Source organism: Sorex fumeus, unplaced genomic scaffold (genome assembly GCF_029834395.1).
Source record: "Sorex fumeus unplaced genomic scaffold, SorFum_2.1 ptg000006l, whole genome shotgun sequence".
Taxonomy (NCBI): Eukaryota; Metazoa; Chordata; class Mammalia; order Eulipotyphla; family Soricidae; genus Sorex; species Sorex fumeus.
The window spans coordinates 10,511,928-10,523,457 of NW_026606063.1; the positions used below are offsets into that span (position 1 = coordinate 10,511,928).

The window sequence follows — 11,530 nt, forward strand, 5'->3', positions numbered from 1 at the left end:
AGTCTCCCTCCCGGGGCAGGAGGAGCACCCACTTCTCGCGCTGGGCGCGGGCCGACAGCAGCGGAGATCCGGCTTCTGTGCGCGCCCGGACGCTGCCTCGAGGACTCAGTTTACCCCTCGGAAAAGCAGGAACAACGACGGACCCAAGGCGAGCAGTGAGCTGCGCGTCACCCCGAGTCGCGACACAAATCGGGAGTTCCGACCCCGCACGCCCCGCCAAGGGTGCCCGTCCGAGCGGCCCGCGTCCTTCCCCTCTCGGGCGAGCGCCCGATCCGCAGCTGCCCGCGCCTCTGTGGGTGGGGGCGGGGAGGTCCCCGGGCCGGGATGCGGGTCCTGCGGGCCGGGGCCAGCCGCCGTGGATGGGGGGGGGGGGGTCCCCGCGCCCGGCTCCGGGCGCGGGGAGGCGGGGCCTCGGCGCGGGGGGCGGCCGGGGAGCCGGAGGCGGGGCTTGGGGCGCTCCCCCCACGCGGGGCGGGGCTGGGCGGCCGCGGGCTCTGCGGTCCGGACTCCCCGCCACAGTGGCCGCAGTTCGCGGACTCGGGTGGCCCCGCGGCCCGACTCCGGGGAGCGCCTGGCCGCCGGCACCGGGCGCGGGGCCCGCCCCGCCTTGACGGTCGGGGTCGCGGGGACATGGAGCCGACTCCCGCCGCGGGGGGCTCGGAGACCACCCGGCTGGTGAGCCCCCGGGACCGCGGCGGCGCGGGGGGCAGCCTGCGTTTGAAGAGGTAGGACGGCCCCGGCTCGGGCCTGGGTCCGGGGGGCGCCACCCTCCCGCCCGCGCTGCATTTCGTTGTCTCCGCGGGCGCGATCCCCTCGGCCGGCGCCGAGCCGCGCTCGGTCCCCTCCGGCCGTCCCCCGCCCCCCTCCCGGTCACCCCGCTTCCGGCGGCGCTGTCCCCGCCGCGTCGGGTCCCTCCGTCGGGCCGGACTGCGCGCCCGTCCCCCGATGTCCGCCGGGCGCCGGGGCGCCGGCGAGGGCGGCACCCGGTCACCCCCGGCTCCCGAGGCCCTTCCCGGGGCGCGCCGGGGGCCCGGGCGCCCCCTCCAGCTGCGCGCCCCCCGAGCGCGGCGCCCGGTTGTGCGGGCCCTGGGGTGCGGGGCGGGCGCGCGGCGCGGGGAAGCGAGGGGGCGGCGGCGGCGCAGGAGCAGGTGCGGGCTGGGCGGCCGGGGGGTATTTCCGGCTCGGCACAGACGGGCCCGGGGGCGGCGAGGTGTGAAATGAGGCGCCGCGGGCCGGGACAGCGGGCCGGGGGCGGCCGCAGAACCGCCTCCGCGTCCCGCCGCCCGCCCGCGCCCGCAGCCCGCTGGCGGCGCCGCCGGCTCCCCGCGGCCGCGCTGCTGGCCCTCTTGCCTGCCGGCTGTCGGTCCGTCCGTCCGTCAGTCCGTCCGTCCCGGGGCTGGCGGCCCAGCCCTTTTCCTCTTTCCCCTCTCTTTTCCCCCAGCATCGCCGCCGTCTTCCGTCTTCGAGGTCCCTGTCCCTTTGTCTCGGCCTCCGCAGGGCGCGTTTCTCCTGCTTTCCCTGGCGGGGGTCGTAGGGGGGAGTGGGGTTGGGGAGCAGAAGGAAAGGGAGAGTTGGGGCGCCGCCTTTCCTGCAGGACCGTAGACCGTGGGCGGCTGGCGGGGGCTCCCGCAGGGACCCAGACACTCGGGGGCTTAGCCTGACCGAGCCTGGCGTCCCCGCGGCCCTCCAGGCCTGCTCCATGGTGTGCAGGTTGGGGGCAGGGGCCGGGGGTTCCGAGGGCTGCGGGGAGCAAGGGGCCCCCAGTCTTCGCTGGCTCAGCGGAGCCCCCACACGCCCACGCCCACTCACACACCAACAACGAACGATGCTTCTCCGGGACCCGATTGGCGAGAACAAAAGGGAGAGCCTGTTGATGGGTGGCACAGGATTGGTGGTGGCAGGGTGACGGGGACGGGAGAGGAGCCCCCAAACCACCTTCCGCCAGGCCTCCGACTGCCGGCTCCTCTTCGCCCTCATATGACCATTAGTCACCCGGCCCTGCAGCATTTCGGAAAGAGGCGCTTCCTGCCTACCTGCCCCTCCTAAATTCTGCGCCGGAAGCCGGGGCCTGACTCTTCTGGACCCTTCCGTGTCCTCTCCCCAGTTCCCCGCAGACCGCACAGCACTGTCATGTCAGACACCAGCGTCTCCATCCGCAGCGTCCACCCCTCCCCTTCCCTGGCTGCCACCCCCGCCCAAGCCACACAGCCCGCCACAGCCACTCGTGGTCTGGGGGCTCCTGTGAGGTGTCTGTGATGCTCCCTCACTCCCTCTTGGGGGTCTCTCCTCCCCCACTGCGGCCTGCCCTTTGTTCCTGATCCTCTCCAGAGAGCACCAGCCTCTCCCGCAGGCATCTGGGGAGACCGCCAGCCCAGGCTTGGCTTCCACGGGTGGCCCCCCCACCAGCCACAGGTCCCTCTGTCACCTGCATCTCCTCTGGGCATGCCTGGAGCCCCGAGTTCAGATGCAGAGTCTGGTGAGGGTCTTTTGAGATTCAAGAAGTCAAACTCCCTGCCAGCCCTGGCCTTTTCCTCCCATGCATCCCGTGCCCCACCACACCTGACACCTCAGCGCGCCCCATTGCCCGTGATTTCTTCAGCGGGGAGGCGCTGGTACTTCTCTGGAATCTTCACTTTGGCGCCTGAGCCCTGTGCTCACGTCTCCATGAGCACTGAAGAGCACTGAACGTCTCTGGGGTCTTTATTGTGGGCAGGGCAGGGCCTTGCCAGGCTTGAGGCAGGTCATCACGAGGGTGAGAACTGGGCCAGAGTGGCGTCCCCACAAGAGACAGAGGAGTGGATGCTTGGTGCTGGTCCAGTGGGCCCACCCTGCCCCCTCGGTGACAGTGGCCAGTGCTCCGTCCTCCCCATGACGACCCCAGCTCTGGAATCCACCCGTGAGTTCTCTGGGCTGGGAGCCCCAGCCACTGTGGGCCCTGCCCCGCCCTCTTCCTCAGAGGTGCCCCCTGTCACCGGCCTGACCACAGGTATGGGGAAAGCCTGGGGACCCAGCCCTGGCTCATGCGTGTCCCTGTCCCCTCTCCCCACCTGCCCCAAGGCCTCTCCTGCCGGCGCTTGGTGTCCTCCCTGACCCCTCCCCATCTTCACGGCCACCCCACCTCCTCGGCCCTGCTTGGGGTTCCTTCCAGGGCACCAGACCTGCCCTTTAGAGTGACTCTGGCCTCTGGCCCAGACTCTGACAGGCCCTGTGCAAACCCTTTCCTGTCACCATCCAGCTCAGGTGACATTTGTCTTGTTCCTCCTCAAACTCCAGACTCAGAAAGGCCGAAAGCGCCCTTTCTCTTGTGGCCTCCACGAGGCACATGGGGCTCCCTGGGCTGAAATCAAGGTGTCAGCTGGGCTGTTCCCATCCCAAGGAACTGAGTTCCAGTCCTGGCTCCCCGGGTCGCCTCCAGAAGCTCCTGGTCACTTTACTGAAGCACCAGCCCAGACAGTCCTGAAGATGCTCTCCCGCCTCCCGCCCTCAGGGGAGCAGAGAGGGGACGCTGGCTGGATGCTGACCTGCTCCCCGTGGGCCCCAGCGCCTGGGAGAGATGTAGGATGGGCCTGTGGCCAGGCCCCAGGGTAACGGGGCTGCCCCTCAGTCTCTTCCCAGAGTCCTCTGCGGCCGTCTCCCAGGAGCCCAAAGCCCTGGACATGCCTGACCACCACTGCCACAGGGACCCCCTGCCAGCGACGGGGCTGACCCCTGAGAGGCTGCGGGCCCAGCGGCAGCTCTATGCTGCCTGCGCCGTGTGCTGTGTCTTCATGGCCGGGGAGGTGGTCGGTGAGTGGGGGCAGCCCCCCAGCCCCACAGGAGGTCCTCGGGAGGGAGGTGCAGAGACAGAGGGAGAGTCAGGGTACCCAGGCCTCAGCACAGGGAGAGGGGTGGAGGGAGGGGTCCTGGGTGACTTGTCGGTGTTAAGGGGCCTTTCCGGTCGGGCCAGAGCTGAGTGTGGCATCTCATGATCTCTGCAGCGTTACCAGGGAGTGGTCGTGAGCTCCTCTGGGCTCTGGCCCCCCAACAAACAAAACGTCACTATAAAGACTCAGTGAGTCAGGGCTGAGCGCGGGTGCTAAGGCACTGGCCTGCACCCGCCGCCCTGGTCACCCCAGGGCGTTCCCCTGAGCCCGCAGGTGTGATCTCTGAGCACCATCAAACTCCCCCCACAAAAAAGAAAAAAAAAAATAGAAAATGCAAAAGAAAAAAGGAAAGGAAAGCAGAGGAAAACTGCGCTCCCAGCTGGGCCAGTCACCACCACCCCCCCCCCCCCGTCCCGTTCCCCTGCAGGCGGGTACCTGGCCCACAGCCTGGCCATCATGACCGACGCGGCACACCTGCTGGCGGACGTGGGCAGCATGGCGGGCAGCCTGTTCTCCCTCTGGCTCTCCACGCGACCGGCCACCCGCACCATGACCTTTGGCTGGCACCGCTCCGGTAAGGCCCTGCCCGGCCCTGGCACCCTGCAGTCTTGCTGGAGGGCACGGGCCGGTCCCTGAGAGCTAGCTGTGTCCCCGCAGAGACGCTGGGCGCCTTGGCCTCCGTGGTGTCCCTCTGGCTCGTCACTGGTGTCCTGCTGTACTTGGCCTTCATCCGCCTGCTGCACAGCGACTACCACATTGAGGGACAGGCCATGCTGCTGACCGCCAGCATCGCCGTCTGCGCCAACCTCCTGTACGTCCTGCTGTGGCCCTCACAGACGGAGACCGCGCCTCTGGCATGTGTACATGTAGACATGTGTACATGGACACCTGTATCTGTGCACGTGTGCACACACCAAACATCGATGCATATGTATAGACACAGATGCACACGCATGCTCCTGTCATTGACATTTGCATCCATGTAAGCACACAGACACATGTATGCAAGACAACACACACATGTGCACATGCATGTATATACGATTATAGGTATATACACACACATATGAAATTTGGAGTAGGAGCGATAGCACAGCGGTAGGGCGTTTGCCTTGCGTGCAGGTGGCCTGGCCGAGCCGGGTTCGATTCCTCCGCCCCTCTCGGAGAACCCGGCAAGCTACCAGGAGTATCTTGCCCTCACAGCAAAGCCTCACAAGCTCCCCATGATGTATTCGGTATGCCACACACAGTAACAAGAAGTCTCACGATGGAGACGTTACTGGGCCCACTAGAGCAAGTTGAAGAACAACAGGAGGACAGAGCTAGAGTGCTACAGCTTGCACACACACACAAATATGCATATTCATGAACCTGTGCATAAGCACGCAAGCTTAAATACATGTACACGCACATACGTGCATGTATAAATAGACACATGCATGCACATGCACACGTACACAGGATACATACCCGTGCACACATGTGGTCACATGTGCACACAAACACATAGGAGTGCACGCAGGGCCTGACCAGGACCAGGATGGAGCCTGAAGATCGCGTGCATCCCCCACCCCCCTCGTGACTCCCCGTGCTGTGGGCTGCCCCGTGTCCACTGGCAGGGCGTCTGTGCTCGCTCACACTGAAACGGGCCAAAGGGGACAGTGGCTTGTCCAGGCCACGCAGCGGCACCAGGATCTGAGTCCAGGCCTGGCGTCCTTGTCCATCCTTGACCCCAGGCTGCACGAGCCGCCTTTCTGGACCTGGGACAGAGGGACGTGGAAGGGGGTGTGGGGGGTGAGGGGCTTCAGGGGAGCGGGCCCCGCCCACTGCTCTTTCCCCCTCAGGATGGCGTTCGTGCTGCACCAGGCTGGGCCCTCCCACAGCCACGGGTCCCGGGGGTCGGAGTATGCGCCCCTGGAGGAGGGCTCAGGCGAGCCTCTGCCCCTGGGCAACACCAGTGTCCGGGCGGCCTTTGTGCACGTGCTGGGGGACCTCCTGCAGAGCTTCGGGGTTCTGGCCGCCTCCATTCTCATCTACTTCAAGGTACTTTCTCGCCCTGTCCATTCCCCCAGACTCCAGCCCCGGGTCCCCCTTCCAGGACCCACGACTGCCCCTCACTGCAGCCCCCTCTCCCCCTGAACCCTGCCCCGGCTCCTAGCCCCTGGCTGCTCGGCAGGCCTCTCAGGACGCCCCAAGATGTCCCTGTGAGGGGCCCCGGGGCCCCGGGCTGAGGGGCGTCTCTCCCCGCAGCCCGAGTGCAAGGCGGCGGACCCCATCAGCACCTTCCTCTTCTCCATCTGCGCCCTGGGCTCCACGGCGTCCACCCTCCGGGACGTGCTGTACGTGCTCATGGAAGGTACGCGGGCAGCAGGGCGGGCTGGACCTGGCGGGGCCTCTGGGCAGGGCGGCAGCATGACGGACACTTGCTTGCAGCTACCCCCCGCAACGTGGGCTACGAGCCCGTGCGGGACGCGCTGCTCTCGGTGCCCGGCGTCCAGGCCATCCACGACCTGCACCTGTGGTCGCTCACGCTCACGTACCACGTGGTGTCCACGCACCTGGCCATAGGTGAGTCTGCAGGGGTTGGGGCCTTCTCTCCCCCCCAGGGGAAGATGGCTGGGCCCTGGGCGGGGGGCTGCCTGTCTGATTCTCCATACACATGCAGCCCAGAGAAGAGGGTCCCCTCCCTCTCTGAAGCAGAGCAGAGACAGCTGCCCTGGAAAGTCACTGGTCTGGGGTTCGGGTCACAGCGCTGCACCCCAGGGTGGGGCAGGGCACCTGTTGGAGCGCAGTTTCTGGGGCGGGTGCCGGGTGGTGTAGGCTCGAGCACAGCTGAGCACCCGGCACTGTCCACATGCTGATCCCGCTATTAAAATATATACGGTGACTCACGAGCTGACAAAGGAGTTTTGAGTTTCTTCCAGATGCAAGAAGCAATCAGAGGATTGATTGCAATTTAGAAGCCGAGAATAGGCTCCATGTGGTTTGCTGCTGCCCCGTAGATGGGACCGTGGGGCGCAGGTGCCCCTCTGCAAGGCCCTGCTGGGCTGGGCACACGGGCCCATGAGCACTGGCCGCGCAGGAGCGAGGGGGTAGAGGGGGTGTGGGTATGTGTGGGTGGGGGGTATGTGAGTGGGGGTGTATATGGGGGGGTATCTGTGGGGTGTGAGTAGGTCTGTGTATGTGGAGTGTGAGTGGGGTGTGTGTGAATGGGGTGTGAGTGAGGTGTGTGTTAGTGGGGTGAGTGGGGTGTGTGTGAGTGGGGTGTATGTGGGGAATGTATATGGGTTTGTGTGGGGTGTGTGGTGTTTATGTGGGGGGTATGAGGTGAGTGGGGTGTGTGGGGTGAGTGTGGGGTGTGTGTGGGTCTGTTGGTGTGTGTGGTGTGTGTGGGGAGGGTGTGGGGTGTGTGTGAGTGGGGTGTGTGTATATGGGGTATAAGTCGGGTGTGTGTAGGGTCTGTGTGGGGGGTGAGGTGTGAGTGGGGAGGGTGTGGGGTGAGTGGTGGAAGTTTGGGGGGTGTGAGGTGTGAGGTGTGAGTGAGGAATGTGCGGGCTGTGTGTGGGGTGTCGGGGGTGTGTGTGTGGGGGGGGGTGTGTGTGGGATGTGAGTGGGGTGTGTGCAGGGTGTGTGTGAGGGGTGGGGTGTGAGGTGTGAGTGGGAGGTATGTGGGGTGTGAGTGGGGCATGTGTGGGCCATGTGGGGTGTGAATGGGAAGTGTGCAGGGGTGTGAGTGGGCTATGTATGGGGTATGTATGGAATATGTACGGGGTGTGTGCGCAGTGTGTGCGGAGTGTGGGGTGCGAGTGGGGGCTGCGTCCCCAGTGTTTTCTCGGTGTTGACACTTCTGCGAACACTCCAGAGCGGGCAGCAGCTCAGCCTTCCGGCCCAGCCATCCCCGGGCCCCCTGCCCTGCCCTGATCTCGCCCCCAGTCTGGCTCCCGACTCCCCTGGGAACCTGCTGCCTCTTATCCCCCCGGCAGAGTCCACGGCGGACCCCGAGGCTGTCCTGGCCGAAGCCACCAGCCGGCTGTCCTCGCGCTTCGGCTTCGCCAGCTGCACGGTGCAGGTGGAGCGGCACCAGCCCGAGATGGCCCAGTGTCCGCGCTGCCGGGAGCCGCCCCAGGCCTGAGGCTGCCCACTGCCGCCCGCCGCCAGCCTGGGCCCGGGACTCGGGTCCCCTGCACCCTGCTCGCGGGAGGGGTCGGCACGGGGGCCTGGGGGCTGCACCCCTTCTCCATCCCCCCCCACTGCCTGCCAACTCCCCGGCCCCCCCGCCCCAGAGGGCAAGACCAAAGTGGGGGAGCGGGTCAGCTTGAGTAGATGTGACCACTTCAGGGGGACCCCAGGCTCCGGGGCAAGTGGGGGTGGCCGAGGTCCCGGGGTCCCTGCACCCCCCAGCCTGGGCGTCCCCGTGTCCTTCCCGTGCACTTCATTCGTCTGTGCTGCCGCTGGCTGGCTGGGGCAAGGCCCGTGTGTGCTGCTGTGTGCCTACGCCGGGGCGGGGGTCGCAGGGGCGCCCCTCCCTGGCCTCGCTGTCTATGCAGGAGCCCCGATGCTCGCACGTTGTCGTGTTGTCGCTGTGGGTGCGTGCCGTGTGCCTGTCTGCCTGTGCGTCTGCGCGCTGGGCTCTCTCGTCTGCACATTCCATGTTCAGGGGTCTGTCACCCCCCGCGGTTGGTGCTGGGCCCTCGGCTGTCCCGGAGGAGGGGGGGCGACGCTGCACAGCCCCGCTAATAAACGTGTGTCTGTTCTGTCCGACTCCTGTGACGGTGGGCCTGGAGTCACTCCGGGGGCAGCCTGAGCGCCCCTGCCCCTCCCACCTGCCCACTGCCGGATCTGGGGGCAGCTTGCTGCCAGGAGGCTCCCAGGCCAGAGCGGCCTCAGAGCAGCTGTCCCTCTGGGTGAGAGTTGGGATCCCCACACAGTGCCTGGGACCCTTGGTCAAGCCAGCACCCCACCCCACTCCACCCCCGGCAGAGGGAATCCAGCCTGGGGCCCTGATGCAGCGGCCACCACCCGCTCTGACGGGTGCTTTCCCCTGTGTCAAAGAGTTAGACAGCTGAGCAGCTTTGGTCTTGCCAACTGTCTCAGAAAGGGATTGTTGATTCTTTTTTGGCTTTTTGGGTCACACTTGGTGATGCACAGGGCTTACTCCTGGCTCGGCACTCAGGAATTACCACTGGCGGTGCTCAGGGGATCATATGGGATGCTGGGAATTGAACCCGGGTTGGCCACATGCAAGGCAAATGCCCTACCTGCTGTGCTATTGCTCCAGCCCCAGATTGTTGATTCTTTTGTTTTATTTTTGTGTTTGGAGGCCACACTTGGGGTCGGCGGGAAGCAAGGCCCGTGCCTTCCGTGCCCTTTTCTTCAGCTCCAGCCCAGAGCCAGAGAGATGACTTAGAGGGCTGGAGTACATGCTTGGCACATGGGGAGCCTGTGCGATCCTCGGGCCCCCGTGGTTCTCCCAGTGCATGTCCCAGAGTGACTCTGGTGTGTGGAGTAACCTCCCTGAGCACTCCTGAGTGTGACCCCCTCCAAACAGCTGAATCTCTAACACTGTGTGGCATCACGAGTTCCCAAGCACCACTGGGGTGACCCTGGTGTCCCCCCAGCACTGTGGGTTGTGGCCCTGGTTCCACAAGCATCACCACCAGGTAAAGACTCTCATGCACGTGGATGCCTGTCTTGCCACCTTCTGGGCTGGCTTTTGATCCCTGGCACCACATATGGCCCCCGAGCACCACCAGGAGTGATCTCTGAGCACAAAATCAAGAGTCGGCCCCGAGCACTGCCGGGCATGGGCCCAAAACAACAAACCCCACGGTTTTGTGCTTGGGCGCTGCCCTGCCTCCAGCAGTCGGGGCTGCCATCACTCCAGCCCTCACAGACACGTTCCATCGGCCCATTGGATCTCTCTGCCAGGTCTCCCTTCCCCCTGAGGAAAGAAACCTTATTTTAAAAGCAGAGCACATCAGTTTGAAGAGTCCAACAAAGATGTGTGGAAAGCAAAAAAGGAAATCCTCTCTCCGGCGTCGCGGGGGGACCTGCCTCGCGCCCCCCCCCCCGCAGACCCTGCCCCAAGGCAGGTCCTGGCCGCCTCCACTGCTGCTCCCCCCACATGCCCATCTCTTCAAGGGCAGCCTTCCAGAAAGCAGGCCTCCCTGCTCTGCTCTCCGCTGGGGTCCCCCGGCCGGCCACCGCTGGGGTGGGGGACAGTCCACCCCCCGCAGCGCGGGGCCGCCCCAGCTGCTCTCCACGCTGCGCTGCTCCCGAGACTTTCTCATTTTCTGTCTCATTGATTCCAGGCCCCCAGCGGCAGGAGGGGGCGGGGAGGGCGCATAGATCTCTGCTGTGGATCGCTTGGCCCTGGGGTGGCCAGGTCCCTGGGCGGGGGAGGAGCCGGGCCCAGAGAGGGAGAGGGGACACCCCCAGGTTGCCCAGCGGTGCGTGGCGGAGGTTCCAGGCCCCGTCTCATTCCCACAGAAGTGGCTTCTCTGCCAGCTGCGCCCCCCTCAGCCCTGCCGTCCTCACCGGCTGCTGTGACTGTCCTGTGACATGCTGCCAGGAAAGGGGTGAATGTAGACACGAGACACTCTGGGGGTGCAGCACCCTGACAGCCAGGCCAGGAGCCAGCGTGGGTTGGGTCTTCACACAAGCGCGGGCATGGTGCCCTGACCAGTCTTACCTGCCCTTTGCAAATGGGGAAACTGAGGTTTCCCAGCTGCTAAATCACCATCAGGGGTGAATCAGTTCTGGTTGTCCCCGGCTCACTCCCCTCCCCCACCTCCCCCTCCCCCCCTCCCCCTGCAGGTCTCCCTGGTTCCTCCCACCTCGGCATCTGTCTCAGTCTGGGGGTCCAGGGAAGGGTGGGGTGAGGAGCTTCTCAGACAGCCTCCCCAGGGAGACAGGAAACCTTATCTGCAGGAGCTGGCCTGCAGGGCCTTATCTCCTGCTGCCGGCCCCCTCTCTGCGGGAAGGCCCCTCGCCCATTCATCACCCCCCTCATTCCACGGCTGATTAACTAGCCGGGAGGAGGAGGCAGGCTGGCATGGGGCTGCGTGCTCGGGAGGCACCAACAGCCAAGACAGCAGCAAGCATGGAGGCCCAGGAACGGCCACATGCGGACCTCGGGGCAGGCTCAGCTGCCCACTTCCTGGCCAGGGAAGCAGCCCACCTGGGGTCCGCAGGAAGCACAGGGTGATAGAGAGCACAGCAGGCCCTCCGGAGGTTGGTGCCCCGGGATCCCGAGCACTGGCGATGAGTAATTCCTGTGTGCAGAGGCAGGAGGATCCTCTGAACACCGTCACGTGGCCCCCAAACACAAACAAAAAAGGTGGGGGTCAGCCTCCCTCCAGGGGTCCCCTCTGCCCTATGTCCTAAAGCGGGGCTGCTGCTGTCACTCAGTGCGAGGGGGAGCAGCGCCCCCATGTGGCTGGCGCTATAGTGGCAGTGGAGGTCATCAGCCGACACGAGGAAATTTCTGGACCCAAGCAGGAAAGTGAACACGGCACCCCTCTTCCTGTCAGTCTCCCACCTCTGTGGAGCACTGTATTTAGGGAGTCTCCTTGAAGTATTCTGGGGCTCCTGCCAAGCTCATCTTTGCCCTTCCCCACATCAGGGCTGGAACCGTGGCCTCTGACCCGTCTCTCTCCCCTTCCAGG

At 65.6% G+C, this 11,530-nt stretch overlaps 1 protein-coding gene across 1 annotated transcript; it reads left to right on the plus strand.

Moving 5' to 3' along the window:
- Positions 1 to 486: 486 nt before the first annotated feature.
- SLC30A3 (solute carrier family 30 member 3) lies at positions 487 to 8,617 on the plus strand. Its single transcript, XM_056123662.1, has 8 exons — positions 487 to 725; positions 3,605 to 3,786; positions 4,291 to 4,437; positions 4,521 to 4,674; positions 5,708 to 5,906; positions 6,114 to 6,219; positions 6,297 to 6,431; positions 7,847 to 8,617. Exons 1-8 carry the CDS (start codon positions 631 to 633, stop codon positions 7,993 to 7,995), a joined length of 1,167 nt encoding a protein of 388 aa, XP_055979637.1. The 5' UTR covers positions 487 to 630; the 3' UTR covers positions 7,996 to 8,617.
- Positions 8,618 to 11,530: the final 2,913 nt, after the last annotated feature.

Excerpts from the sequence above, each read along its gene's own strand:
- SLC30A3 (XM_056123662.1), top strand. The coding sequence starts at position 631 with ATGGAGCCGACTCCCGCCGCGGGGGGCTCGGAGACCACCCGGCTGGTG. Across the intron at positions 726-3,604 it reads GGCAGCCTGCGTTTGAAGAG|TCTCTTCCCAGAGTCCTCTG; the intron begins GTAGGACGGCCC and ends GCTGCCCCTCAG. Across the intron at positions 5,907-6,113 it reads CCATTCTCATCTACTTCAAG|CCCGAGTGCAAGGCGGCGGA; the intron begins GTACTTTCTCGC and ends CTCTCCCCGCAG.